The sequence below is a fragment of the Sparassis crispa genome (assembly GCF_003851025.1).
Source record: "Sparassis crispa DNA, contig_000002F, whole genome shotgun sequence".
Taxonomy (NCBI): Eukaryota; Fungi; Basidiomycota; class Agaricomycetes; order Polyporales; family Sparassidaceae; genus Sparassis; species Sparassis crispa.
Genome location: NW_020939749.1, coordinates 1,854,038 through 1,880,914, shown reverse-complemented (window position 1 = coordinate 1,880,914; position 26,877 = coordinate 1,854,038). Strand labels below are relative to the sequence as shown.

Sequence of the window (26,877 nt, the reverse complement as noted above, 5' to 3'; positions counted from 1 at the left end):
GGTCACACTAGTCTCCCAAAGGCAGTGTAGCTACTCTGCTTCAACCTTCATGACTCAGGATATCCGTATCTGATGTCTGCTTTCCTTACAGTCATTTGCATATGAAACCAGAAACACCGCGATAAAATCTTTTGTTTGTTCAAGCCAAATATTGCCTTAACCAGTATCACCGAGTCCTCTCTGACTGTCATGCACGCTGTTCACTAGCTCCCTGTGTCCGACATAGTGCAATTCTCTGGATACCACAAGTCCACCATCTATGAAATTCTTCGACTCTACCGAGAGTATGGCCAGGTCTCCAATCCACTCGCTCAAGTGCAAGGCCACCCCTGAGCTCTCGATGCAGATGATGTTGCATATCTGTCCACTCTTCTTGATATAAATTCAGCAATATATTTGGATGAGATTCAGGTCAAACTCACTGAGGATCGAGATATTGACATCTTGTTGGCTCAGTGATGTCAGTTATGGGTGATAATAAATTGTGCTAGTTAACAGCATGAAAGGATAAGCAGGCTCCTAAGTTAGCAAAGGATAATCTTTGAGATAATCCCAAGGATGATCTAAAGGATTATCTGAGTTTAAAAGATGTTTTTTAAGTTGTCACCAGCCAGAATTGAACCCTCAACCTTGAGAGAAGGTCACATGATCAACTGACACTAGACACTTTAGCCACTACACCATATCAGCTTATAAAAGTTACTCTCATGTATCATACATATAGGAGATTTTGCTAAAGAGACTTAGGCAAATTCTGTCTATAGGTGCATAACTGAGTGAAAACACAAGACAAAGAATGTCATAGTAGCATTTCATACAGTCTATACTGCTGTTTATATTATAATACCTATATATTAACTTTGTATATATTGTAAACTACTGTTCACCTTATAGGTACCATTAAAGGTCCATTCTCTAAACTTAAAATTTATGACTATAGTCTTTTTGTAAAAGATGAGATCACATTGTGATTGAATTGTAAAGTATGTATTAAGAATGTTATTATAAATATGCTTTGCCTTGTGTTTAACTTAGCTACTCTCTTATGATTGGCAGAACTTGTCTAAGTCTCTTTAGCAAAATCTCCTATATATATTATACATGAGAGTAACTTTATAAGTTGATATGGTGTAGTGGCTAAAGTGTCTAGTGTCAGTTGATCATGTGACTTTCTCTCAAGGTTGAGGGTTCAATCCTGGCTGGTGACAACTTAAAAAATATCTTTTAAACTCAGATAATCCTTCGGATTATCTCAAAGATTATCTTGAGATAATCCCCCAGTTTAAAGGCTTGCTGATAAGATAATCCTGAAAGAGGTCTGCTAAGTAAGGAGTTTGCTAATCTTAAAGGTCTGTTAATTAACAGTATATATTATCTTTTATAAATGACAATGATGGTTGGCTACCATCTCGCATGCCCTGCACAATCTTGCCCTCTCGTGGTGATACGCTCCCTGCAACTCTGGCCTCTGAAAATGTGTTTTTCAGCGATCGTTCAGACCTCACTACTCTATACCTTAGCCTCTGAGATGCATCCGACCCTTTTGTGACATTCAGTGAACTTTTCTGACTGCATGCAACCTTGTTCGACTTCGCTCGATGCCTCGTGACTTCTCTCCGAGATTTGACATTCTTTCGTCACTTATATGCCACTCTTGCATCTCCCTGCTGTCGGATACCACTTACCCGTTGTCCTTTAGTCTTGTCTGATGCGCCCTGGCCAATTTCCTTCCAAGTCCATACTTCTCCGACATCGCGCCGCCTCCCTGGATGTTGCGCCGACTTGCTGGTTCATCGCGCTGACTTATCAGTGTTGCTCGATGGTCGTGCCCTTTTGTTTTGCAAATCTCATTCCCTTTATCGTTCGACCTTCCCCTTCAAGACTCCTACCTTCGTGCTGGACCGGAGATGCCATTAGAGTGTTCCATGTGGTTCAGGACAAGTAGCATATGTTTTCTTTCGATTTCACTCTACTTTACCGTTCATCTCCATTGCTAACGTACAACATTCACCTCTCCACTCCCTTTACCTATTTTTCCATTGGTCCTAGGCCATTGCGGCTCTTTCCGATGTCAGGATCCATCTTCTGACATTTTGCGACTTTCACATCTTCTCTCCCTTTTTCCCCCTCTATAAATACCTGCTGTATCTACATCGATTATCATTGAAGACCAGTAGGAGACTTTCCCCTTCACTTCAGATCACCGAGAAACTGTGTTTACTGCGATAGCGACTTCAAACTGCAACATACCCCACTGTGACACTGCAACACTGCGACATAGCGATATAGCGAGACTGCGATACTTCGAGACTGCATACTGCGACTGTGATAGCGAACTGCGACACTGCGATATAGCAATATACCACCTGCATTAGTTTTACTCTGACTTTTGCATTAGACTGACTGCAACTTCATCGAGATGGCAACTACTGCGTTTCCCCATAGTGTTCTACCTCCACAGATGGTTCCCTTCACCTTTGTGATTTGGTTCATCTTCGCCTACGAGTTTGGCGATCACATCGTGACCTTAGCTTCCTACCTCTGACTTTCGCGACTTCGTCATAGATTGTCACTCGACTTCACATTTACATCACGAGCCCTCGTTCTTTTACAGGTTGCATCCCCCTTTGGCTTAGGTTGAGGTTCTTGGACCCACTTGCATCATTTTACAGTTGCGACGCCCTTCCCTCTCACACAGACAGCCCTGCTTCTTATTTGTTTTAGTTAGGTTTAGGTGTTTGTGTCGGGTGTGCACTCATCAGCGGAAGCTGATCTCGAAGAGTGCACTGGAGTGGAATGAGCTCCTTCAGGCTACATGGCAGGCACAGTGGGGGGATATACCGATGGAATACATCGTGTGGTTGGATGAATCAAGTGTTAGGTTAGGTTAGGTTACAGCTGGGCTGAGATGGGGAGGGCTTGTGTGCATCGAGATACCTTCATCCGTGGCCAGCGCTATTCTGTTCTTCCTGCACTATCACTCAACAGAATTATTGCCTTGGACATCTTTGAGGGGTCAGTCAACAAGGCACAGTTCATTGAATTCCTAAGGATGGAACTTGTACGTGCATGACAATCTTCTGTGTATATAATGACTCTATTCTGCCTCACAGGCACCGAAACTCAACCCATACCCTGGCGGAACAGCGTAGTAATCATGGACAATTGCGCTATACATCATGACGAGGATATTCGAGAGATCATTGAGGTTGACTGTGGTGAGTGAGACTCAAAAATATTCCGTTTCAGAGCTGAATCAATGTTTGAAGGTGCAAAACTTGTGTATTTGCCACCGTACTCACCCGATATGAATCCGATCGAGCAGGCATTCAGCAGCATCAAGTCATGGCTTCGCCATCATGAAGATGAAGCCACTATGCCAGAAGTTCAACCTTGGCTTATACATCAGGCCATACAGTCTGTCACAACAGAGAGTGCTCTGGGATGGATTATGAACTGCAGATACTTGTAAAGTAGTAAGATATGAAATGTAAACTAGGAGTCAGTAAATGAATGGTAGACAACTTGTATAGACAAATGAGTGACAGTTGTTTTAGATGAATGTAAGTTACCCACGGTCCTCACAGAGCTTATATGCCTCAACGCCGTCTCCGCTTCTGCTGCAATCTGTCTATCCACTCCTTTGCAAATAACTGTAGTTTAATGACTCAACCTTCAACAGCACCAGTCAGCTCACACAAATGAGCCAGCGGGACTTCGGGAATGATGTCTGGTGTAAGTTCTTGAGCAGCAAGAGCATCTTCAGAAGACAGCATGTCAATACCTTTCTTCTCGAGAAAAGCAACAAGGAAGCTATGGAGGTCAGCAGCATCATGAGGCATCCCCAGCGTTGAAGGTGGTGAGTGCAGAGAAGTATGCCAAATAGGCGTAGATGGAGGATTTGCCGCTGAGAATGCAAGAGGAGACACTGCAAGTTGCTGTATCAGAAGAGCTGTGACAATGCCCATCAGAGCTGTGTTGGCATCCGAGACCGGCAACAAGGTGACATGTGGTCCAATTTGTCCTCACAACTTCACAGGGGCATCTGTCCATCTCTCGCACCTTCAAACTCAACCACATTGGGAGGGACTTGCTTCATAGCATCATGAGCTGCCTACAACACAATCTAAGCAGAAAGCTCATAAGAAATGATAAGGAACTCACTATGGCTGCTGCCCACAACTTTAATCTACGGTTGTTCAACAGAATATGTTCATGACTGCCCTTATAGCAATAACCAGGCTCACTGTGCTCTCCAGTATGATCTGAGCAGCTATGCAGCTTCTTGAGCTCCAGGATGATGGCACCGTAAAGTTGTGCCTCATCCGAGACAATTTCCAGATGTGGAACCTAGCAGGAATAAGTGACTTCACCAGTGAATGGAGCCATAATCATTACCTTTGTACCATAGATGAGCTTCTCGTCTGTGTCATTTGCTGTCTCTATCTGTTGGAATACCTGTGATGAGAAGGTTATTAGAATCACAAGAAATGATGTTTGTAGTGGTACATACATGCTTACGAAGACGGAAGCCTTCCAACTTCTCGACATCAAAATCTACATTCACTGAACAGCCTCTCTTCTTGAGGATCGCACCGAGAGTGACACTAAATTCGTCATCAGTTTCAATGGTACCTGCACCACCTTTCCTGCACAAATGTTAATGTGAGCAATTATGGGGTGCGAAGAGAGAATATGTATGTCATTCCAGTCCACCACAGCTTGAACGAAGGGCCTGAATGTGGACCAGCTGCATATTGCTCAGTTAACCCGTGGGCATCAAGGAACACATCTCAACATGAGCATACTTCATGACATGTGTTGACTTGTAACTAACCCTACTGCCGGTATGTGGGGCTCCCTTTACCATCTCTGTATAATACATGATGACATTCACAAGGTATCGGACAGCTATGACAAGTCAATACAGCATAGCAGCCTAGAATATAAGTACTTACATGCTTCCGGATGTGACTGTGGTTCCAACAGGACCGGAACTGGCCCTGGAACACCATTAGGAGCTGGCGTGGGCACTCGTGTGAAGACAGGTGCAGGTGCAGGCACCTGAGCTGGAGCTGGTGCAGCAGCTATCATGGCCCCCAGCTCTCGTGCTCACTGAGATTCTGTACCTGTTCTAACGACAGCAGCCTGTTGCCTCGTTTATATCTCCTGGTGGTTATGGTAGAACTGTGGGGGATTTACTCCACCATCTGTGATGCAAATATGAGATCACATATTCTAGAGTTACAAAACAGAATATACCAATCCAGGCGGGGTTTCTGACCCACCCCTCAGAGACAGGTCACTCGATTGTTGACTGCAAGTGGGAGGCTGATATTGTATAATATGAAGAGGATATGCATTATTTCCCGTGCAGGTAGACTGCAGAGGAATCTGTGAGTGACCCATGGGGGAATGGTATACGTACTGGCCATTCTCTTGCTTTTATAAGATTTCCCCTAGAAATTGTAGACAAGACAACCATAGAACATCTGAAAGTCCATCAGACTGGAGAGGGTAGTCAAGAAACAGCAAAGTCGTGTATATTGCATGGGCACAACATTGACAACCGTTGGTGGTTGAGAACAGGCAGGATTTAACATGGCGATGAGAAGCTTGACTACTGGTATTCATCAGAGGGGTAGTAGTCATAGGAAATGTGCAACAGGAGGGACAGCCAATGAATAGCGACTGTTGAAGGGGGCATCGTAGCGGGCAGTGCCAGCAAGCAAGGGGATGTGACTAGTGTCACAGACTCAGTCATACTCAATAAGGGAATATTTGGCCTGAACAACTTGAAGACCACAATTCTAGATGCTACATATGCTGGGAGGACTACCAGCTGCCCCGAAAGAAGTCAACACTCATCACGTTCATATCAGAGCAGGAGGCTCCGGATCCACTCAGGCAGTTTGCATGTGGCCATGCTTTCCATGTACATCTCTTCTGACTCACTGCAGTTCGTTATCTTGATCTACGTGTACTGTAGAAATGGTGTGCAGAACATTGGGCTTGTGAGAATGATAGGTGTTTCTTGTGCCGGAAAAATCTTCGTCCTCCTGAAGGTACTCAGATGGAGGCGAAATGGTCTGCAACATACAACCTCTTATGCGATCACAGCGGGGTAATCAGAAGAGCGGTACAGTTAGAACTATTGCATACCTTTGAATGGTTTTGTCTATCTTCTTTAGGTCATAGCTCCAGACACGCTCACATTCGCTCACATTCTGCTTGATTACAGGGAACATATCTATTATGCACACTTTACAGCAGACAGCAAATACCTCGCAACAAAGTGGCAACCCCGACTTGCTGCTTTGCTAGAAGACCCGATACGGTTCCCAGGCCCCTTTTATTATGTGAATGAAGACATGCAAGCATCTGCAAAAATTTCAAGGTCTAGGTAGCACTATGTAGCTCGGGTAGGCCAGAAAGGCACGTAGCAGGGTCTCTGATTATGTAGGACTCTGTAAAATGGGGTATCCTATGATAGATGGTGATAGGGCCATAGCATGCGAGGGTGATAGTGCCTGTAGGCTCGCATAGCAGCTGTAATATCAGCTAGGAACCTCTCCCGGACATCCACAACACAGAGATCTGGTGTCCGATGCCAGTTTCTCATTGGCAGACAGGATGAACTCGATGTGGGTTCAAAAATATACAATTAAATGCATTAAAAAGATAATACGTTGGCAGATATGGGTATTGAGACACAATGATCTTACCTTTTGACATTATGGTCAGAATATTCAACACCACCCATCCTCGCAGGGCCTTCAACCACCTCACAGGCAACCCAGCCTCAAAGTTCACCTCAATTCTCTATTGCTGCAAAGTCATCATCAGTCAGTTGATCCAAGATTCGGACCACGGCGGCATCCTCGAGCACACCCGCATTAGACCTAAAACAACATATCAGATGCACCGCAATATGGGAAAAGCTGTACCCTCATCTGAGAGTCTGCAAGAGGTCTTCCTACATGCAGCACGATGCTCGTGAGTGCATCTTCGAGTATGCCTCCCAGTTATTGAGCATGTTGAGGTGCTTTAGATACACCGGTTTGTATTTTCGAGCATGCATGTCGAGCTTCACGTGAGTTTCAGTAGCATATTCATTAATAGCGCACTCGATCTACGGAGATTCATCAGCTGTGCACATAGGAGAAGTGGTCCTCAACATGCACCACAGTAAGGACCTGGGCAATCATTGCCAAAGAAGGTCCTCTGACAAAATACTCCTGATAGCGGACATCATCAGAATCTTCGGCATCCGCAAACCACATCTTGGTCAAGATATCCATAATGATTGGATTGTGGCATAGGGTGGTAGGGCTTGTTGGGTCCTGAGAGTGATCATGAGTAGTCAGACAAAGCACAGAAGACAGTGTGATGATGTACGACATGAGCATGTGCCGCCTTGTGCTTCAGGTGTATGACAAGAGCTCGGTTGTGTTCCTTCACTTCATTAGAATGCCCTTGCTTGAACCCAAACTGCTGCGGCAGAAGACCACGAGCTATTGTCTTCATGACGCCTCGGACTTGAGGTGCACGGTCTCGAATCTGAAGGAGAATCAGTAACACAATCACGCAGAGGGGACTTACTTACTAAACTGCAGTCCTTTCATCAGCAAAACCCAACTTTTTCTTGCAGAGCTATTTTGACTTTTTGGTCTTACAACCCTTATTTAAGGCAATAAGTCTTCAAATAAGTAAGATAGGCCTCACTCATATCCAACCACTCGTGTCGGGCATCTAATGTCACGCTTACACCAAAATGGCGAGCGAAAGTGCTTGCTCGTCTAATTCCTCTTTCCACAAAGCCTTTATCAGAAATGTGTTCCCTGGGGATTGTTAATGAATATTCCCAGGGAGCACATTTTTTTATTTCACCCTCATAGGAGAGAAATTAGGCTGGCAACAACCCAAAGTGAACGGCGACCAAACAGAGCCAACATCCAGCAGGTAAATATTTGGCTGATAAGTGGCCCTTACCACACCATCCATTACCATATCGGGTATCAGACTTTGACTTATTGCTCCCAAATCAATTCTTGCTCGGAGAGCAAGCTCTCCCGACCCAAAAGTGAAAGTGTCCTTTTTACACAGTTGTTGTGCATTATTTGTTTTGTGGCAATTCTGTCCGCTCCCGAGCAAGTTCCGCCGCCGCCTGGCGGCCTTTCGAGTAGCATCACTCTCGGGCAACTGTCGGGTCACAACCATGTCACGGCGCTTAGAGTGGTTGGGCATGAGTGAGGTCTATCTTATATTTACCGGAGGATTACTCGTCTCCCAGGAAGAGAATCTTGCGCAACGCAGACGTGCTCAGACTCCCATCAGTGCGGTCTGTTTTTCACGTACGTTTGATTTTGCATTCCTATGTAGTCCGTGACAGCTAACGACGTGTAGTACAGCAGCTGCGCACGAGCATTGGATGTACGAGAATTGTTCTCTACACCTAGGATGAGCATCTTCAAGATTAGTACCTAGTTGCAGTCTCCTGCCAATCGGCGCAAGCACGGAACACCGTGCACAACGACCTACCGGTTCGCCAGTGGCAGTCGCCTCAGTCTGGGTGATAACATGGACACATGGACATATACTCGACGTCCCGACCGACATGTCATTTATGGAGCAGGATGCCGTTCTTGGATACCAGGACAGAAATTGATTTATGTGGAGAGGGGCAAAGGTTCAAGCAAAGTTGCAGAATGGCGTATAGAAACATAATACTCGCCAGATCACAGTCGTTGGCGCAACTTGAAGACGGCAGATCTAACAAGTTACTCTGCACCACGCAGGCGGTAAACTACAATTGCATGTTATGAATGTATTGTACGACAGGCCAGCACGGGATCGAGCTTGTAGGCAAAATGTACATCTGAAACGCGAGTATCTTCGAATTCATTGACGGGCAGGCTATCGCCCATTGAATCAAAAGATAGAAAACATACGGCTATCCTGAAATGCATGAGAACTCATATAGCAACGTAAACGACAGCACCGATAACAATACATGATGAACGGATACAAGCGAAGCTCTTGAAATGAAGTGACTATCATCGCACTTCAACTTGAACTCGATGTCAATTCACTCAGAAATGATGGAGAATAAAGTAAGCCAAGCAGTTGCTATTGCCAATTGGCTCAACGGAAGCATTCTTGATATTCGCTCAGTGAGCTACACTCGGCGTGGTAGGCGGGAGGTGGATTGTTATCCGCATCGAGCTCCGCGAATCCACGCGTAGTCAGCTCGCCCGGCTTTAGCTTATCCTTTGCAGAGGGGCTCAAGGAGGAGCGCGTTGAACCAGATAAACGTGGAGGGGGGGTGAAGTCAGCTGGTGTTAATGGGTCTTGTTCCACGTCGGAGAACTCCCAACCCCCGTCTGACCTCCGATGAGCAACGCGCATGTTCTCGCCTGGATTGTGCACTGTTATGTCACATTTTAGGAATGTGTAGCACGGCCACCAAATTTGTCGAAGACTCACCAAAACGAGGCTGTTCACCACCTGGTGAGCCGAAAGGCGTGACACGACAAGCAAGGTCACTCGGATCAACAACACTGGAGGTATGCCGGTGGAAACCGTGCACCGGAGCGTGAAACCGTCGACGCCGCAACGTCCAATAGCCGATGCCCAGCAGAGTGAGAAAGGTGACCACTCCAATAGAGACACCGATGGCGATGGGTGTGTTATTCGATTTCGTTGCTGTGGGAGCTTCAGCACTAGCAGACGGCTGAACGCTGGCGATAGACGAAGACATCTATAGTGAGATGTTGGATGAGAAAATGATATCGTGTTACTGGATTAATTAGACATTCTATAGGCCGAGGGGAGTGGTTGAGTTCTTACCGATGATGACCGTCGCTTTTGCGAGGAACGAAAGAGTGTGAGGGGAGACAGCGAGAGAAAATGAGCGCAGCGATCGTCTTGCACAAAGGTTACGAAATGGTTGGAGGGAAGGGGGAAATTCACTCACGTAGCAATGCGTCCCACAGCTGGTCTGTGCCTTAAGCCTATAACCGAAGCAAACGCCAACTTGAACAACGTTGAACGAATGCTTCGTTCAGAGTCAATCACGTGGTGGTAATATGAGCGTCTATTCAGTAGTCACTGCGTTGAACAAGCGCTGAAAAATTCAACGCCTCAGAGTTCATTTGGCCATCACCAGAGAATGGAGTCGCATGAAGACTCCAGACCTGCAAAACGGTTCAAGGTTTGTATACATACATACTTGTATCTCAGAACGACCCTAACGTCTAGTGCAGCACCAGTCCTACAAGGAGACACTAAAAGAAGTCCACTTGCCTTCGGCTTTGAAACAATCATATCTTGATCATGAGATTGATGTGAGTGGACACATTATAATATGATGTATAACTCCTCAGTGTGCTCGGTCGCAGGAAAATGATACACATTTTCGCGAATCTCTCCGTCACTGGAGGGAGCTCAACCTGTCGCCCGCCTTCATTAGCTTCGCAAATGCGGCAGAAAAGCTCTCTGCATCTATGCCGTTGCTGCTGCATAACTGGCAGGACATTGTGGAGCTTTGGCTGAAGGCAGTGGATGCAGCAGATGATGAGGCTTTGAAGGCTCTGTTGGAGTAAGCACGTTCTCAGGCGTCCTTTTGAGATCGTATTGACCATGCAATTAGCGTCTTTCAAAGGCTGGCACACGACCTTCGGACTACTCTGTCTCCCAAGTATCCCGCTATTCTGAGATGTTTGCTGCAGCTACTTCCCCACTCGCTGTCCGCACCTGCCCTCACGGCTCTGTTGGCAACATATTCGGCGGTATTCAAATATGTTCTCATTCCGTCTGTTCAACCCTTGTTGCTGGAGCAGGCGTGGGAGATGTTCAGCAATACACTACCACGATGCAGCCCGGAGGTGCAACGGGCAACGGCGGAGGTTTGGGGAGCGACGCTTCGGAGACTGAAGACAACATCTCGGGATCAATGTGTTGGCCTGATTGCAGCCAGCTCTGAGGGTGATATTGCAGACGCATATGCTTGGATTCTAGTTTATGCATGCAAGGTGAGCACTCTTCATTTGGTCGCTGAAGATCGCGATCCTCATTATGATTTGCAGTCTGTCTCGCAAACACTACATACAGCTACTTCGACTCTGTTTTCACCTCTGCTACAGTATCACATCGCTGTCGAGGCCCCCAAGAGATCATTCACTCTGATACGGCGTGTCATGACTGCCCTGATCCACCACTGTAAGAGTGCAGAACAATTCGCTCCAGTCGCGGATCTTCTTGTGGATCAATTCCTTCAAGCTGTCAAGTCAGATGACCAAGAAAGCATTCGTCGTATGCTTGAGCTCGTGACAGTAGCTTGCTCAGTCCGCCAAGGATCGAGGATGATGTGTGAGTGCGTTTTCTGCATGCGCCTAGTCTCATTGCTGACAGTATTCTGTGTTACAGCTGAACACTTGTCTATTCTCCTTAGGCAATTCGAGTCCTTACCGCTATCCGATCTCCTCCACAGCGCACTTCTGAAGTTTGCTGCCACGTCTCTGACTGCAGGGGACATGTCACTCTGGATGAGACATGGCCGCAAAGTAGTGGAACGTTCATGGGAACGACCAGCGCTCGGGATCGAGCTTTGCGGAGCCTTGTCAGACTTAGCCTGGGGAGGTTGGAAGTTCATCGCTCTGCAGCACGTCCCAAGATTGACCCCTCAGCTGCTGAAAAGTCATCCCAAACAAACCCTGGAACTACTTGTCGCATTGCATCATGAGAAGAGGCTGGATGACGTTGATATTGTCTGGAAACGACGGTTTCAGACATGGGTGACAGATACGTTGCAAGGATGGGAGCAGAATGAAGAGAATGTAGGTCGGAAATTCTCCCACGTCATTTCCTTGTCTCAACGAATCGTTCTAGATTTTGACCCTCAACGATGTCCTGGCATTATCCAGTCTGCTCCCATCAATCGCTCCATTTCTTGTAGGAGTCATCGATACGACGATCTGCGCCACCGATCCGCGGAGTGAGTACGATAGGTCCTACGCAAATTCTGCCTGGGTTATGGGAGCATGTCTTCAGTGCTTATCTTCGCGGGAGCCTTCAGAATGGGTTGCCCAAGTTGATGTCGCGGCCTGGACTGTCAAGCTCGTCAAAAAATGGTATTGGTCAAGTTTTGCACTGAGCGGCCTAGTTTCTCTGCTGCGTGCCAGGTATGTCAATCTGTTCTATCGTGGCAGACGTATTTGAGCTTAACAGGGTGCAGTGGATCGAAAAGTCAGCTTGTCCCGTTAGAGACGCTTTATGCATACCTTCAGGCGTCCCTCCTATCGCATTCACATTCGTTGCGCTTGGGCGCCTTGCGCTTGCTCACGTCACCGCTCGTCAAGTCACCCTCTGGACTTGCTGAGACTCTCAAGAAGTGTCTTCAGGCCGAGGAAGTGTCTATTGATCTACAGGGTGTCCGAGAGCGTGTTCTCAGACTAGGAAAGCTACCATTGGTCGTCAACGATGGAGACGATGCTGCTGCGGGCATCTGTACTCGATGGCTCATAGGTAGGAACCGCGTCTCTGCCAGGGTGCTGCCCAGTTCTCATATCACATATATCAGCTCAGTTCAAAGTCAACTTGCGACCACTCTGGTCTCCTGCTGCTGTGGCTATGTCTACACTGTCTCGCCGGTTTGATGACGTCGTGTGGCGGCTGGTATTCCAGGAGTTACAGGCGGCGTCAAGCAGTTCCGACAGTAGTACTGGTCCGACATGGCTCAAGGAGGATATACAGAGTGACGAGGACGATATATGGGAAGAAGAGCGGTCGTGGCGGGATCCAAGCGCTCACAGAGCACGCCTTGTGCTAAATAAATGGGGTCGCAATGATGGTGCGAATCGGACAATCGTCAAAGTAAGTTGTCACTGAGAATTTATTCTGTGCTAGCCTTTACCCAGATTTTTGTTAGGCTCAGCTTGTAGATGATCGATTCGATCCCGCCTCCTACGAAAGTCAACTTGTTTTGGCATTGGGAGAGTGCGCGGCGCTGGCCGAGAAGCACAATCGTGATCTGGTACCCTTTTTCCTGTCAATCGCTGGACCCGAGGCATTGTCGAAAATGCCACGATACAAACTCACTGCTTGGCTTTCACTTTTGTCCAAATTCGTCAATCCAAAGGCATTACAATCGACAGAGCGTCTACGTTTCTTATACACCGCTACCCTGTCACATCCCGATCGGTCTCTGCAACGTTTGTCGCTTTCTTGCATGCTGACATACAAATCTCCACATTTGCTGCCTCATGAGGACATGCTCCGTATGTTATTGGATGACACTAGATGGCGAGATGACCTTGCCCAGCTGGACATCAGTGGGATCGAATTGGGCGAGCGCCACGAGCTGGTGGATGTCCTTATCAGACTGTTGTTCGGCCTAATGTTGGAGAAGCGCGGGCGAGGGCGCGGCGCACACCGCCGTGCTGCCATTTTATCTGCTCTAGCTGGGTGCACGGACCAAGAACTCTACTTGTTGGTGGATCTCATGCTGCAGCCTATCAAGAAGAATGCGGTCACACTTCAAGCTAAACAGTACATAATTCAACCAGTCTCAGAAGAGGTCTCGGAGAAGCAACAGATCGGTTTTCTGACTCTTCTAGGTGACGTTCTGAGATACCTGGGATCGCGACTCGAATCGCGTTGGCCTGTCCTACTGGAGACCGTTCTGGAGCTACTGTCTCACGCTCAAGCTCGGTTGAGTGCACAGAAGGCGGATGACGCCGATGGAGAGGAAAGCGCAGACGCCGAAGAGGAGCCCGAAGGCGAAGATGGCGGTGAACCCACGAACAGGAGTACTCGCATCATCAGGCAGCTGGGGCTGAAGCGGCTCATGGACTTCTTCCACTGTCCTGTCTCATTCGATTTCACACCTTACATGAAGGAGTCATTCCGTGCTTTCATCTCACCACGCCTGCCACTGCTTGATTCCGAGAATACCCAAGCACCATCCGCCCTTCTCGAGCTCCTCTTCACTTGGACCCTCCGGAAGGAGCATGCGAGATACCTCGTGGATTATGATAATCTCACACTTCCCAAGATCTACGCATGTCTCGTTGCAAAGAACGTTAAGCCTCCTGTAGTCTCCAAGATCTTCGACATCGTCGACCACCTCTTAGCTCTCTCGGCCGAAGATGCACTGATATCAGCGACCGTACTGCGCCCTCACGTCTCTCTGCTACTGACCAACATGTCTCGTTTGATAGAGTGCAACAAAGATGTTGGTACAGTTGCTGATATCCTTGGACGGCGACAGATCACTGTCTTGTCGGAGATTGCCCCGTACCTGACCAATGGCGAGCAAGCAAACACATTGTTAGGATTATTTTCCCCACTTCTTCGCAAGACTGCCAAAGTCGTTCCGGAGAAGGTGAAGGTTGACCTGGCGAACATCTTGTGCAGCCTCTTTCCACTTATCCCGGAACTGTCGGACTCTAATTCCGTGCCGTATACCAAGACTTACACTCTTCTTTCGCGTTTATTCCAGAGCTTGCGTTCAAGACAAGCTCGTTTGGCCCTTGTCGCGGCCTTTGACTGCCTTGCGCAGGCAAATCCCTCCATTCAATCGCTTGCAGACCTTATGGCCTCACTGAATTCATATTCCTCGAAACGGATTGACGAGCCGGACTTCAATCGCCGGATGGAGGCCTTCACCCAGCTAAACGAGTCGCTGTATGCTTCATTGTCCTCCAAGGACTGGTTGCCTATCCTGTACAACATGCTCAATTTCATGCAGGATCCAATGGAGCTGGCTGTTCGAACCAATGCCGGGTACAGTCTGAAGCGTTTCATCGATATCGTTGAGCACACGTCGGACCCGGAATACAAGGCGACTTTTGTAAAGGTTCTTTATCCTGGCATAAAGAATGGCCTGCGTTCCAAGAACGAGATGGTTCGGGCAGAACTACTTGGCGTTCTCTCTTATGCTGTATCAAATTGTGATTGCATCGAATCTTTCCGAGACATGCGGGTGTTACTTGCTGGTGGTGACGAGGAGGCTAACTTCTTCAATAATATCCATCATGTCCAAGTACATCGGCGCACGAGGGCGATCCACCGATTAGCTGACCACAGCGATGAAGGACATCTTCGTAGCAGTACTTTGGCGGAGGTGTTGATTCCACTTGTGGGGAACTACGTAGTCGTGACCGACACTGTGGACCATCATTTGGTCAATGAAGCAATCACTGCAACTGGACGAATGGCGCGGCACCTGAGCTGGGGTGCATACTTCAGGCTCACGCAGCAATACTTGAAGTTGGCACGGCAGAAGGATTCATCCGAACGAGTGTACGTTCGTGCCCTCGTAGCGATCCTGGATAATTTCCACTTCCCAATGGACAACATCGTCGATGACCTAGAGCGAATGGGTGCTTTGAATGGTGATGACGCTGAAGGTGCCGACGAGGAACTGGCTGGTGAAGGACCTGCAGACTTACCGAAAGTCGCAGACATCTCACGAATTGAGGATGCAGTTAATAACCGCCTCCTTCCCAGTCTCTTGAACTACCTGGAGAAACGCGATGAAACTGAGGACAGTCTCAGAATTCCGATATCCATCGGTATTGTTCAGGTGGCACGACATCTCCCTGAAAGCACGCGTGAACCGCAAATCTCCAAGCTGCTGACAGTCCTTAGCCAAATCTTCCGCAGCAAATCTCAGGAGACGCGAGATCTCTCTCGGGACGCACTTTGTCGCATCGCTGTCATCTTGGGACCATCGTATCTTCCTATTATGTTACGGGAGCTACGGGCTGCGTTACTTCGAGGACCACATCTTCATGTACTGGCCTATGTGGTGCACTCGTTGCTGGTGCATGTTACTACTGGGGATCATGCAACGTTATTCAACAAGCTCGATGATTGTGTCAACGATGTGGCCCATGTCTCTGCGGAGGTTGTTTTCGGCGAATCCGGGAAAGATCTTCAATCAGAGGAGTTCAAAACGAAGATGCGAGAAGTGCGCTCTTCCACCGCCAAAGGCCTGGATTCCTTTTCTATCATGGCCAAATATATCACTCCCTCCAAGATTAGCAACCTCCTCCTTCCAATCCGGAATATCATGAAGGAGACGGAGACCCTGAAAGTGATGCAGCAGGTGGATGATCTGCTAAGGCGGATTACAGGTGGCTTAAACGCTAATCAACACTTGGTGCCAGTTGAGCTGTTAGTACTTTGTCATACGTTGATAAGTCAGAGCTCTCGCTTCCTCAAAGACGCACCTGTCTCCCGGAACTTCCAAGGAAAGAAGCAAAGCGACGCCATAGTGCAGACGAAGCGACATCTTGACGTGGAGTCCAACCATTACGCTAACAACTCGTTCAGGTATCTATTCGTCCATCCATGTATTAATTGTTATTTGACGTTGTAATAACAGGTTCGTCAATTTTGGGCTGGAGCTTTTCATTACCGCGCATCGACGCAGTCGTTTCGACTTCCAAGATGCCAGCGTCATTGCTCGCCTAGAACCGATGGTGGCAACGATTGGGAACACTCTGTACACCAACCACATGCAGATTGTCATCTCAGGGATGAGAGCTGCTGCCGCTATTGCGAAGTGCCCTCTGAAGTCCATCCAGAAGTCGTTGCCCGTCTTCATTCACCAGATGATTGACATCATCAAACAAGCCGGATCGACTGAATCAGAGGCAGTTCAGACCGCTTTCAAATCTCTGGCGACCGTTCTTCGCGATCAGCCTACGGCTCAAGTGAAGGAGAAGGATCTGGTCTACCTCTTGGAATTGCTATCGCCAGACTTGGAGGAACCCTCGCGGCAGGCGTCGGTCTTCACTATGTTGCGTGCCATCGTGTCGCGGAAATTCATCGTCCCAGAAATCTATGACTTAATGGACAAAGTGGTAGAAGTGATGGTGACAAGTCAGTCTCCCCAGGTGCAAGAACTATGTCGTGGAGTGTTGCTTCAATTCCTGCTGGATTATCCGCAAGGGAAGGGCCGGTTGCGTAACCAAATGACCCTTCTGGCGAAGAATTTGACCTACGTATATGAAAGTGGCAGGAAATCGGTCATGGAGCTCCTCAGCGCCATGATATCCAAGTTCGAGGTTAACCTAGTCCGGGAATATTCGGATCTTCTGTTCGTTTCGTTGGTCATGGTCATCGCTAATGACGACTCTGCTAAATGCCGAGAAATGGCAGCTGAACTTATCAAGAGCCTGTTTTCACGTCTAGCAGATCGTCAACGCAATGTGATCATGTCTCATCTCCACTCTTGGGCTGCACAGCACGCTCAACCCCAGCTGGCTCGAGTGTCATTGCAAATTTGCGGCATCCTCATCGATCTTGTACAGAAGGATATTGTACCCTACGTTCCAACCATGATCGAGGATCTGAATTGTTCTCTCAGGTACAGCGCCGAGATGCTGGAGTCTGTGATGATGAACTCCGAGGATGCAGATATTGTGGACCAAGACGTTGACTGGCAGACTTCATACCATGCCCTACTCGTCTACTCCAAAGTCTTGCGCGTCAGTCCAGATTTAGTTCCCCAAGCGGACGCAGTGGACTGGCCAGTCGTAGTCACGCATCTGATTTTTCCACATGCATGGACTCGAACAGTCGCGTGCCGATTGCTTGGATCTCTGTTCGCCGCAAAACCAGTAGCAGCGCCGCGCTCAGACTTGCCTGATGATTCTCCCTTATCTGTGACTGGGATGGAGGATGTAGCGAAGAAGCTGTGTTTGCAGCTTCGAAGCTCCAACCTTGATGCCCCTCTTAGTCTGCAGATAGTCAAGAATCTGTTCTACATCGGCAAGTGTTTCTGCGCCATTGAGTTACCATCCCGCGCTTCGGAGACGGTAGAAGAGCCCTTGGACCAAGATGACGACGAGGACGACGGTGGTCAAATTGATGAACATGAGAAGAGACACCCACTTCCTTGGTTATTCTCGAGACTTTCCTTCCAGGCGAGGCACGCATATACGGCGCGCACAAATAAGGCGTCTAGCTCCGTTTGTGCTTTTCTCACTCATCAAATTCTGAAGATTCTTAACCTCTGTTTGGGCAGGACAACTGGTCACATCAACCTGCATCAGTCCTCAAGTGGTTCGCTGCTATGGTTTCATTCATGGATGCAAGCAAGACAGAGCTCTTCCTCATGCATATTCTCTCCCCCGTGTATCGTATCACGGAAGATGATACCATTCGCGACTCGCAGATGGGTAGGTGCATGTGAATATGCTTTTCTTTGGTATATCCTCATACAGCTATGCCATAGACGAGCTCAAGGCACTGGCAGTGGAACTTCAGGAACTTGTGCAAAGCAAAGTTGGCACCACCAACTTCTCCAATATGTACAACCGCATCCGACAAGGTGTGCTGAATGTTCGAAGAGAACGTAGAACCGCGCGGGTGTTGCAGGTTAGTTCTGCTAATGGTCACAAAGAACATATGACTGACCGCATGGCAGGCAACGACTAACCCTGAAGCTGCTGCGAAGAGAAAATTCCAGCGGAATACTATGAAGAAGGAAAGTCGTAAGCGAAAAAACCAAATATTTGCGTGAGTCTTACGTATTGGCGTTTGGAACATCGTCTCCTAACGCACGATTACAGCGAAGGAAAGGGACGAATCAAGAAGAGGAGAGAGGAGTAAAAACAGTCGTTTACTGTCTTGCACGCTAGTTACACTAACTTATTCATGTCCGCTTACGCATCGTTCCTATCCTTGAAGCTTGAAGAAATGCATCATACTTTCGTGCAGGAGTACGAAAAGATAACTAAGATAGATCCATTACTTGTTCACCGTCCTCGTCGTGAGAATGTGAAGGAAGACATAGCTCGTTCTCCTCTACAACTGCATCGTCATCATCCTCGTTCCAATCACTTGTTGTTTCCCAGTCATTCTCAAACTCGATATCCAAGGTAAGCTCTTCCTCCCCATCACCGTCGTCCGTCAGCGGCATGAATGAAGCGAGTTGGGGTGGTAAGTGAGCATGCGGATTGTGGGAAATCGGCTGCACCCATCGCCGTTCTCGCAATCGTTTATGGCGCTCTCGATCCTCCTCAATTCGTTTGAACACCTCGTTTCGAGGCAACGATGTTGAGGGGGTTGAGGACTGAGTAGTAGCTGACGGTTCTGTTGCCGATGATTCCAGAGATGCTCGGCGACTATCAAGGGTGGCTAACACATCGTCAACTTTCTGCGGATCGAGTACACGCTTGCTCCTCCAGCTTTCCAATATCTGGATCAATGATGAGTCATTCCATGATAACAAGCAGTATAGAATAAGGGGTACCTGTTTTGTACTCATAAGGTTTGGTAGCCCTTGTCTGCCTTCGGGAACAACATAGTCTACGATCTTCCCGAGATCCCGAGTGACATAGTCAACGTAGAGCGAAGATGTTTGACTTCCGTCTTGGACGACAGTCCCGGAGTGCGACCTGGCTAAGAGAGACGTTTCACATAGGGAGTCTAACAGATACAGGATGTTGATCCGGTTGTTAATGGACCCCTGGCGGAGAGCATCTGGATAATTGCACATAAGTTGTGAAAAGATGTCTGACTGACTTTTTGGCACTCCTCCACGATACAGTCCCATAGGTCTTCGCCGCAACCGGAGAAGTATTTTAGTGCATAACCGACCACTTTTTGGATGGACTGCTGAGAGCTGATGAGCCATTTAAGATCTTGCCGTTGTGCACCATAGAAAATACACCCACGCATTTAGCCGCCTCAGTAGAGTTAGAAACTGTATTCTGACTTCGAAGGGATCCATATTTCCGCAGCCTCACACTCAATGTGAGTCGCAGCTGATTGAGCAGTGGTGAAACTTGAAGCACGTCAAGAAACGTCAAGCGCCCAGAGGCGAAACAACATGGCTGTCCTGATATGGAAACTCCTGTCGTTCAGTTCTAAGAGATTTAAGGATGCTGACGTTTATTATTCCAAGCACATACTGTACACTTCGCACATACTAAAACTGGCATAAAGAGCGAACGTCTCGAATTCTCCGAAATTGGGGTTTCTCTCGTGTTCCCATCGACTTTTGAATTGTCACCGAGGCTTTTGTGTGTCGCTATTTGTTGCCGGTGGCATGTCCAATGAGTCCATTCTGGTTACGCTGCGACTGTGCATTGAGTTTCCTCTTAACCACGATTGCCAGACCACCGTCCCGCCAAGCGGTTGATCCCTCTCTTTCTTTTGCATCTTTACCCCCCCTGTTATAGTACAAGAAGTTAAAGAAAGCGGGCCAGCCAACCACTGGAACTGTCGACGAGATTAGAGCACAACTCGTCAAGACAATTCGTTGGAATCTACCACTATAATGTTGTTCCCACTCCCACTATCTTTAATCCTGCTCGTTTCGTCGACTATTGCACAACCTTCTTCGGGTTCTGCAGTTGTACCCTCCGCATCTTTGCCCGGAACTCCACTTAGTTCTGCTTCATTCGCCTCCGCTTCCAGAAGCGGAGCGAGCTCGGTTGTGAATGGATCATCCAGCGTAGTCCCATCCTCGACGAATAGTGCGGAGTTCCCGAGCTTAAGTGGATATTCATCTTGCGGTGAGTTCCATGGTGCAACGTCTGCTGGTCATAGTTGTTCATCGCGCCTGCCAGTTGATCAATGTTTGGACATGGCTATTGCGGACACTGGATGTGCCAGTGTAGTGGATGTGGAATGCTTTTGTACCAAGTACGCTGTCATCTCTGTCTTTTCCGTTCAGTACTCAAGAGGCTGCGAACTTAGCACCACGATTTTCACTAACGGACTGGTTCAATGCTTGGCCGCGCAGTGTCCATCTAGCATCAGTGCGGCTGAAGGCTTATCGCAGCAATTTTGTAACCTTGCGTCTCCGAGCGTGTCGCTCACTTTCCCCTCGGCTTCATTGACCTCGTCGAAGCCGTCTTCCACCCCCCTTTCCTCATCCTCTTCTCGCCCGGCGTCGTCTACATTCACTCCACCTACGATGTCTCACACCGCCTCTTCTACGTTGGCATCCACACCTTCTGCATCCTCGACCACCAGCGGCGCTCTCGCAGTGTATCGAACTCCTGGATTAGATATCGCCGTCGCGACAGCATTAGCATTGGCTATATTCGGGATGGCACTAGGCTGTTAGAGACGATTCACCGGCCTTGGGTGCGGTTACCGCGACCGTACGTATGATGTTCGGTCGATTTTGGCGAAGAGAGACATTGGCGCGCCCTCCATGGATTTTTGTCTGTTTCTACTTCTCAGCTGTTGTGCTCGCCTTTCATCACATAGCATAGTCAGAACCGCAGTACTTCATGTACATACGATACCCTACAATGCCTGCATGATGCGGCACGAACTTACATGATCTGAAACTAAAATTCGGCAAGTGTGTTCAATATGGCGAGGACAAAAAACTCGTTCGCATACGAGGTCATTTGGAAGTCGATACGAAACAAAAACTTGGATAGCTATAGCGCAAAGAAAAAGCAGAACGCACTAGATATATGTCAGTAGTAGAGAACAGCACCTACGAAGCATGGCTACGGCACGTTTACCTAGATCAATACTCCACTGCATCGTCGTCGTCCGCATGCATCGGCGCAGGTTCCTCCTTGTGCTCCTGCTGCTGTACCTGCACCTGCACCACTTCTTTGGCGGTCTCCACAGCAGATGGTGCCGCAGTTGCTGGAACAGCCTCATCCTTATCCACTTCCATCCCAGCCTCACGTTCGGGCCGCGGCGCATCCTGCGTCTCCGGCCTGTTGGCAGTGGAGGATGAGACGTCACCACCGGTGCTGTCTTCTGTGGCCATCACGGCATCCTTATCTGCGGCAGCCGTCGGTGCGCCAGGTCTCTCTCCCGCTTCGGGCTCTACTCCTCGTTCCAACTTCTTGCGCGCGTCCTCTTCAGCGACGCGCTGGCGCAACTGGGTGATCTCCTCGACGCCTGCTGTCCGTTCCTCCCGGAAGGCCACCCATTCCTTCTCCGTCGCCTCCTTCACCTGGTGGTGGTAATAAAAATGAATATGTCGCTGGTCTAGGAAACGGAGGTCGAAAACGCTCACCTCCGCTTGACGTCGCTGGATAAACGTTTCTTGCGCGGGTGTGAGTATTGCTGGAAGGTAGTATAGCGGTGGAGGATGTGTGCGTGGCATGGGAGCCAATGGGTTGGTAGATGGCGGCGGTGGTGTGTCATCGTCCACAGGTATCTGGTCGGAGGTGAGTAGGAAGTTGGCCAGCAGCGGTAGTCGTGTCCGGCGAAGTTTGTGCTACACCATCTCCATCAGCACAAAGACATAAATATGTTAGGACCTGCACAACGCACGATCGAATCCTTCAGCTGGAGCTCTTCTTCTTTCCTATTCGCAGTGGTCTTGTCTTTTTTCGCCTCTTCGGCTCTCCTGACAGAGTCAGTCTCTTTTCGCAGCTTATCCTGTAATCTCTGCTCAATCAAGTGCCGCTTCTTGGCCTAGGAGACAGCGCCCCATCTGTCAGCTCCGTACATGCACGCAGATAGAGGCGCGCGTACCGCTTCGCTGGCGTTCCGCTCCTTATCCTCGTTCTTTGCCTTGTTGAGGGTACCCAACACGAGCCCGAACATAGTCTTGCCGCGTTTACGTTCACGCGACTCGACAGCCAAATCGATCCGCGGTCGCTTCTTGTTTTTGGGAGCCATTGCGGCAGGACCTGTGGGAGGCTCAGAGGCATCTTGCATCTGCGTATCTTCGTTTACATTGGGTGGGGTATCTTGAACTTGAACTTGTCTAAAGAGCGATGAGTACAACAATCAACACAGGAAGAACAGATCACGTACTCGTCGGTCGACATGGTCGAATTCGCCGTAGTCGCAATATAGTAGCAAGGGAAATAACGAAGGTTGGAGCTACGAGCGTCGCAGAGGGCTATCCCTTTCTAGGATGATGAGTAAGATACCACATTTGGGAATCCCGACGTTCATACCCTCCGCCATGCCTCCAAAGACGTTGGCGAAGACAGCGAAGACTTCTACTCGCAAACAGATTGTAAAGCAAGTCGGAAGAACAAAGGCTACCCCGAAGCATCCTTCACCAGTATCTGACACGCTCAGACGGTTCTTCACTTCACTTTGTGCACAAATCGACGGCGGTCACTTCAACAATGCAATCAAGACATGCGACAAGAGTATATCGACATCCTGCATCTAATGTTAGAGCTTGCCCTGATGACTATATGATTTGCAGTACTCCGGCTGGATCCACACGACGAGGATGCCTTGCAGACAAAGTTGTTCTTGCTCCTCCAGACCGAGCAATATGGTACCGCATTGATGCTGATTAGCGACGACGGTGCATTCGCAGGCTATGATTTTGAGAAGGCATATTCCTTATATCGGCTTCACCGTGAGTCAGAAGCGGTGGACGTGCTGGGTGTGATTAAGGAGAAAGATGATTCCGACAACAGAGGGGTGCGACATTTGGAGGCTCAGTTGGTACGTATGCATTATGCTGTAACGTTAGCCCGTCCTCAAGTTCCCTGTACCACCAGGCCTACCGGCAAGACTCATACCAAACCTCGTTCGACCTGTACAATCAACTTCTTGACACAGCGGAGCCGGTAATTACTTTGTAAATACTGCTTTCCGCTCGCTCATTCAACTCACGGCGCATATAGCGGTCAGAGGAACAGTCTGATATTTTGACCAACCTCGAGGCATCGCAGAAGCATCTCGACTTCATCAACATAGACTTCCTCCATGTCCTGGACACGCTACCGTCTTCACTGACAAGCGGCCTTGAGTCTGCCCCACCTCCACAGCCCTTGAGCTCTCTGGCTACTGCCCTGGCAGTTGCCACGGTGACTTCAAATACCCGTGCAGAAGACGATTCTGCGAGGAAAGTGAACACGGTGCGGAAGCGTGTGCCAGCAGGCGTGGTTCCTGGCGTCACACCTCCACCAGACCCGGAGAGGTGGCTCAAGAAGAGCGAGCGCTCAACGTTTGGTCAGGGGAGCAAAAGGCGGAGAGGTGGGGGAGGAGCAACACAGGGCTTGGTGGAGAGTGGGGGAACTGCAGGGCATCAAGGAGGCAAGAGCGGTGGAACGGGCAGAGGCAAGAAGAAAAAGTGACACGGTAGAGGCAAGGCGCGCACCTCGTGCTAGCCATGCGGGCCCATGCTACGTACTTGACATCCTTTGCCTGCAGATTATCTGCCGCGCAGCACACACCTGTCGTGCATCTCAATGCATAAGTACTGACCAGTCTGATTGGCACGGTTATCGCGCGAGCTCGGTGCCAGCGCAGGCCACCTCCCTCGTGTTCATGGGCCTTCGATCGTAGCATCAATACCGAGCTTGAGGAGCTGGTTTATCCAAATTATCCACGGCGTCGAGAACACCTGATGCATGGAACCCTGGTGTTTGGGGAGTCGTCCGAGTCTTCGCCTGTCTTGACGGGTGGAACGCCATCACGTGCTTCCTCCAGTCGGGAATGAGTTCGCTGCGGTGTCGATCGTGCACGACAAATTGCGGCCAATACATGCCTGCCAAGAGAATGCCAGTGATCGAATACCACGGAACCTCGCTTTCAGAGCTGATATTCCAGTCGATGTGGCACGTCCGGCGTAGTCGCGTACCAGGCGTGCTGGGGTGACGGTGCGTGGCGTAACGTATCCTCTTCTCTGGGAGGCTGCTCACTAGCTTAAAATATTTTGGATCGACAATGCGCCATGATGGCGGCAATGATTTATTCTGCAAGTTGCATGTTCGCGTACAAGTTCTCGCGTGGCACGGCATGTTGTGCGCAATAAGTTTAGGCTTCGGCTTTGTCTCCATCTGCTGTGTCATCTCCGCCCTTACTGAACAAAGCGTGCAAAACACCTATTAACCACACCACAATTGGCTTCATCCGTCCTGCTCCCCCAACGTGCCACAATGGACACCTCTCACGCTCCCCTTATAAATGCAGTCCGGGATGTGCATGCAGTAGGTCAGCAACCCCACCAGTGTTCACGACTTTCAAAACACTTAGCAGCCATGTCTCATCATGATGTCCTCGGTGTAGTTGTCCTCGCCCGTAATGGCGACCGCGAAGAATACTACCAGGATCCCGTCACCTATCAGCCGGGCCCGACGCTGAGCACGCCCCTGGGTGAAGTGCGTGGCGTTTTTCCACCTCAACATGTTATTATGTGCTGACTCGTTGAACCTCTGTCAGGTCCAAGCACACCAGCTGGGCCACTACCTGCGCAACACGTACCTGAATCCCGAGTCGTCCTCCCATGTCAAGGGAGTCAATTCCAACCTTGTCGACTTGCAGCAGGTACATGTACGCGTAAAAGTTGGCGGCGAGGGCTCTTCGGTGTTCGACTCCGCCACCGCATTGCTCCAGGGGTTGTTCCCGCCCAACCCGAACAATCGCATCACGCTTGCGAACGGGACCACCGTGGTTGCTCCTCTGAATGGGTACCAGTACATTCCTGGTGACCAGCATTCTACATTCTCAATTCCTGATTCGTACTGAACCTTCTTTAGTTGAGACAGTTGAACCCAGTAATGATCGCTCCCTAGAGTCTTGGACAGACTGCCCAGTAAGTTACCCCGTGCTACATGTGCGCTTCAACTGACATGTCTTTCGTGTAGGCCTTCCAGAAGCACGTTGAGAAGGTTCTGGCTTCTTCCGAGTTCAGAGAAGTTGCCCACGGCGCGCAAGCTTTCTTCACCGATGTCAGGGACTTCGTGTTTGGCAGGCCCACGACTATGGAAAACTGGGTAGGTGGAAGTATCACGACATATGTTTGATGTTCTAACCCGATGCACTTGTCCTGGCCTTATATAGTACAACGTGGGTTGAACGTTGTCCACTTCTAACTGTCATGGCACTGATCTAGGAATCGCTTTGAAGGTCTGGGACTACATGAACACTGAGCTGGTCCACAACAGGACTTACGCCCACAGGCTTCTGCCCACTTTCATCGAGCACGCACGTGGTCTTGCCAACTTCCGAGAGAATGCCATCTTCTCCGATCCGAGCATGGGTGGTATTGGAAACAGTTGCGTCTGCATATCTCTGATGTCCGCGATATGTCTGCTAAATATCGTGATCAGTCGCTAGTCGCACTGCGCTCAGCTCGATCATTGAGTCCCTCCAGCGCATCGCGTACAATGGCGATCCCCTCCAGTTCATGCTCATTGAGACTACTTACCAGCCCTTCATCTCGTTGTTCCATCAGACCGAGATCGTGAAGTCCCACCCCGAGCTCGCGGCCATACGTACGCTTCAATATCTCCATGCTTGAATGTGTCTCACATTCCGTCACAGCCGACTATGGCTCCGCTCTGGCTATCGAGCTGCGTCGGTCCCGTTCTCCCGACACCCGCGACTTCTTGAGGTTCAAGTTCAAGAACGGCACGAATGACGATGAGTTGAGGACCGTGCATGTCTTTGGGCACCCCGAGGATATCCCCCTCACCGAATTCATCTACCGTCTGGAGGTGAGTGGACCGGGTACCGGGCATTGTGGATGGAATTTGACTTTGCTGCGGCGTTTTCGTTAGAACTCGGTCATCAACAGCAATGCTGATTGGGCCAGGGCCTGCCACACCGGTTCGGCTTGGCCCGAGCTTCCTCAGTATGCCTCGACCAGCGCCACCACCGTGAATGTGCTCTGTGGCGTAGCCGCGGCGTTCATTCTGATGCTCGGGTTCTGGCTCGCTTCGAAGTCCGTCCGCCGCTTTAAGCACCGCAACTATGTTCGTCTTCAGGAGGAAGAGGTTGGTCGTGATGGCCCTAATGCAGCTTAAACGCTAATAACGCGGTTCACAGGAGTCCCGGGTACAGCCTTCTCACTTCTCTTACAATGCGACTGGCGAGAAAGCAAGGATGATCAACAGAGCTTGAGCTATTGTTGCTTGATTTGATGGTGCTTTGTGAAGCTGGACACTGCGGGACACTGCT

The 26,877-nt window shown here is 49.2% G+C and overlaps 10 protein-coding genes across 10 annotated transcripts; 5 read left to right on the top strand and 5 right to left on the bottom strand.

The window, feature by feature from the left end:
* Nucleotides 1-3,668: 3,668 nt before the first annotated feature.
* Nucleotides 3,669-5,094, bottom strand: SCP_0306320 (hypothetical protein; the record flags this gene model as incomplete). Its single annotated transcript, XM_027756023.1, has 7 exons — nucleotides 3,669-3,952; nucleotides 4,063-4,114; nucleotides 4,165-4,350; nucleotides 4,399-4,458; nucleotides 4,514-4,649; nucleotides 4,809-4,911; nucleotides 4,959-5,094. 7 exons carry the CDS (start codon nucleotides 5,092-5,094, stop codon nucleotides 3,669-3,671), a joined length of 957 nt encoding a protein of 318 aa, XP_027611824.1.
* A 2,051-nt stretch (nucleotides 5,095-7,145) lies between these two features.
* Nucleotides 7,146-7,527, bottom strand: SCP_0306310 (hypothetical protein; the record flags this gene model as incomplete). The annotated part of the gene is made up of 2 exons (XM_027756022.1): nucleotides 7,146-7,343; nucleotides 7,399-7,527. 2 exons carry the CDS (start codon nucleotides 7,525-7,527, stop codon nucleotides 7,146-7,148), a joined length of 327 nt encoding a protein of 108 aa, XP_027611823.1.
* Nucleotides 7,528-8,218: 691 nt separating this feature from the next.
* On the top strand, nucleotides 8,219-8,668 carry SCP_0306300 (hypothetical protein; the record flags this gene model as incomplete). Its single annotated transcript, XM_027756021.1, has 3 exons — nucleotides 8,219-8,354; nucleotides 8,412-8,433; nucleotides 8,488-8,668. 3 exons carry the CDS (start codon nucleotides 8,219-8,221, stop codon nucleotides 8,666-8,668), a joined length of 339 nt encoding a protein of 112 aa, XP_027611822.1.
* Nucleotides 8,669-9,144: 476 nt separating this feature from the next.
* On the bottom strand, nucleotides 9,145-9,760 carry SCP_0306290 (hypothetical protein; the record flags this gene model as incomplete). The annotated part of the gene is made up of 2 exons (XM_027756020.1): nucleotides 9,145-9,428; nucleotides 9,487-9,760. The coding sequence occupies 2 exons, from the start codon at nucleotides 9,758-9,760 to the stop codon at nucleotides 9,145-9,147; spliced, it is 558 nt and encodes a 185-aa protein (XP_027611821.1).
* A 411-nt stretch (nucleotides 9,761-10,171) lies between these two features.
* SCP_0306280 (U3 small nucleolar RNA-associated protein) lies at nucleotides 10,172-18,624 on the top strand (the record flags this gene model as incomplete). Its single annotated transcript, XM_027756019.1, has 15 exons — nucleotides 10,172-10,213; nucleotides 10,266-10,346; nucleotides 10,401-10,600; nucleotides 10,652-11,033; nucleotides 11,088-11,370; nucleotides 11,428-11,837; nucleotides 11,890-12,182; nucleotides 12,236-12,525; nucleotides 12,581-12,873; nucleotides 12,929-16,338; nucleotides 16,391-17,981; nucleotides 18,038-18,191; nucleotides 18,248-18,390; nucleotides 18,440-18,531; nucleotides 18,585-18,624. The coding sequence occupies 15 exons, from the start codon at nucleotides 10,172-10,174 to the stop codon at nucleotides 18,622-18,624; spliced, it is 7,704 nt and encodes a 2,567-aa protein (XP_027611820.1).
* Nucleotides 18,625-18,748: 124 nt separating this feature from the next.
* SCP_0306270 (CTD kinase subunit gamma) lies at nucleotides 18,749-19,747 on the bottom strand (the record flags this gene model as incomplete). Its single annotated transcript, XM_027756018.1, has 4 exons — nucleotides 18,749-19,213; nucleotides 19,268-19,483; nucleotides 19,540-19,639; nucleotides 19,692-19,747. The coding sequence occupies 4 exons, from the start codon at nucleotides 19,745-19,747 to the stop codon at nucleotides 18,749-18,751; spliced, it is 837 nt and encodes a 278-aa protein (XP_027611819.1).
* A 549-nt stretch (nucleotides 19,748-20,296) lies between these two features.
* Nucleotides 20,297-21,091, top strand: SCP_0306260 (hypothetical protein; the record flags this gene model as incomplete). The annotated part of the gene is made up of 3 exons (XM_027756017.1): nucleotides 20,297-20,534; nucleotides 20,589-20,664; nucleotides 20,719-21,091. The coding sequence occupies 3 exons, from the start codon at nucleotides 20,297-20,299 to the stop codon at nucleotides 21,089-21,091; spliced, it is 687 nt and encodes a 228-aa protein (XP_027611818.1).
* Nucleotides 21,092-21,508: 417 nt separating this feature from the next.
* Nucleotides 21,509-22,775, bottom strand: SCP_0306250 (hypothetical protein; the record flags this gene model as incomplete). Its single annotated transcript, XM_027756016.1, has 5 exons — nucleotides 21,509-21,949; nucleotides 22,013-22,216; nucleotides 22,273-22,416; nucleotides 22,477-22,711; nucleotides 22,762-22,775. 5 exons carry the CDS (start codon nucleotides 22,773-22,775, stop codon nucleotides 21,509-21,511), a joined length of 1,038 nt encoding a protein of 345 aa, XP_027611817.1.
* Nucleotides 22,776-22,915: 140 nt separating this feature from the next.
* Nucleotides 22,916-24,050, top strand: SCP_0306240 (hypothetical protein; the record flags this gene model as incomplete). The annotated part of the gene is made up of 4 exons (XM_027756015.1): nucleotides 22,916-23,108; nucleotides 23,168-23,415; nucleotides 23,472-23,540; nucleotides 23,598-24,050. 4 exons carry the CDS (start codon nucleotides 22,916-22,918, stop codon nucleotides 24,048-24,050), a joined length of 963 nt encoding a protein of 320 aa, XP_027611816.1.
* Nucleotides 24,051-24,854: 804 nt separating this feature from the next.
* SCP_0306230 (hypothetical protein) lies at nucleotides 24,855-26,820 on the top strand (the record flags this gene model as incomplete). The annotated part of the gene is made up of 11 exons (XM_027756014.1): nucleotides 24,855-24,909; nucleotides 24,985-25,076; nucleotides 25,138-25,402; nucleotides 25,455-25,510; nucleotides 25,563-25,691; nucleotides 25,759-25,764; nucleotides 25,825-25,972; nucleotides 26,028-26,192; nucleotides 26,242-26,414; nucleotides 26,478-26,693; nucleotides 26,746-26,820. The coding sequence occupies 11 exons, from the start codon at nucleotides 24,855-24,857 to the stop codon at nucleotides 26,818-26,820; spliced, it is 1,380 nt and encodes a 459-aa protein (XP_027611815.1).
* Between the last annotated feature and the right edge of the window lie 57 nt (nucleotides 26,821-26,877).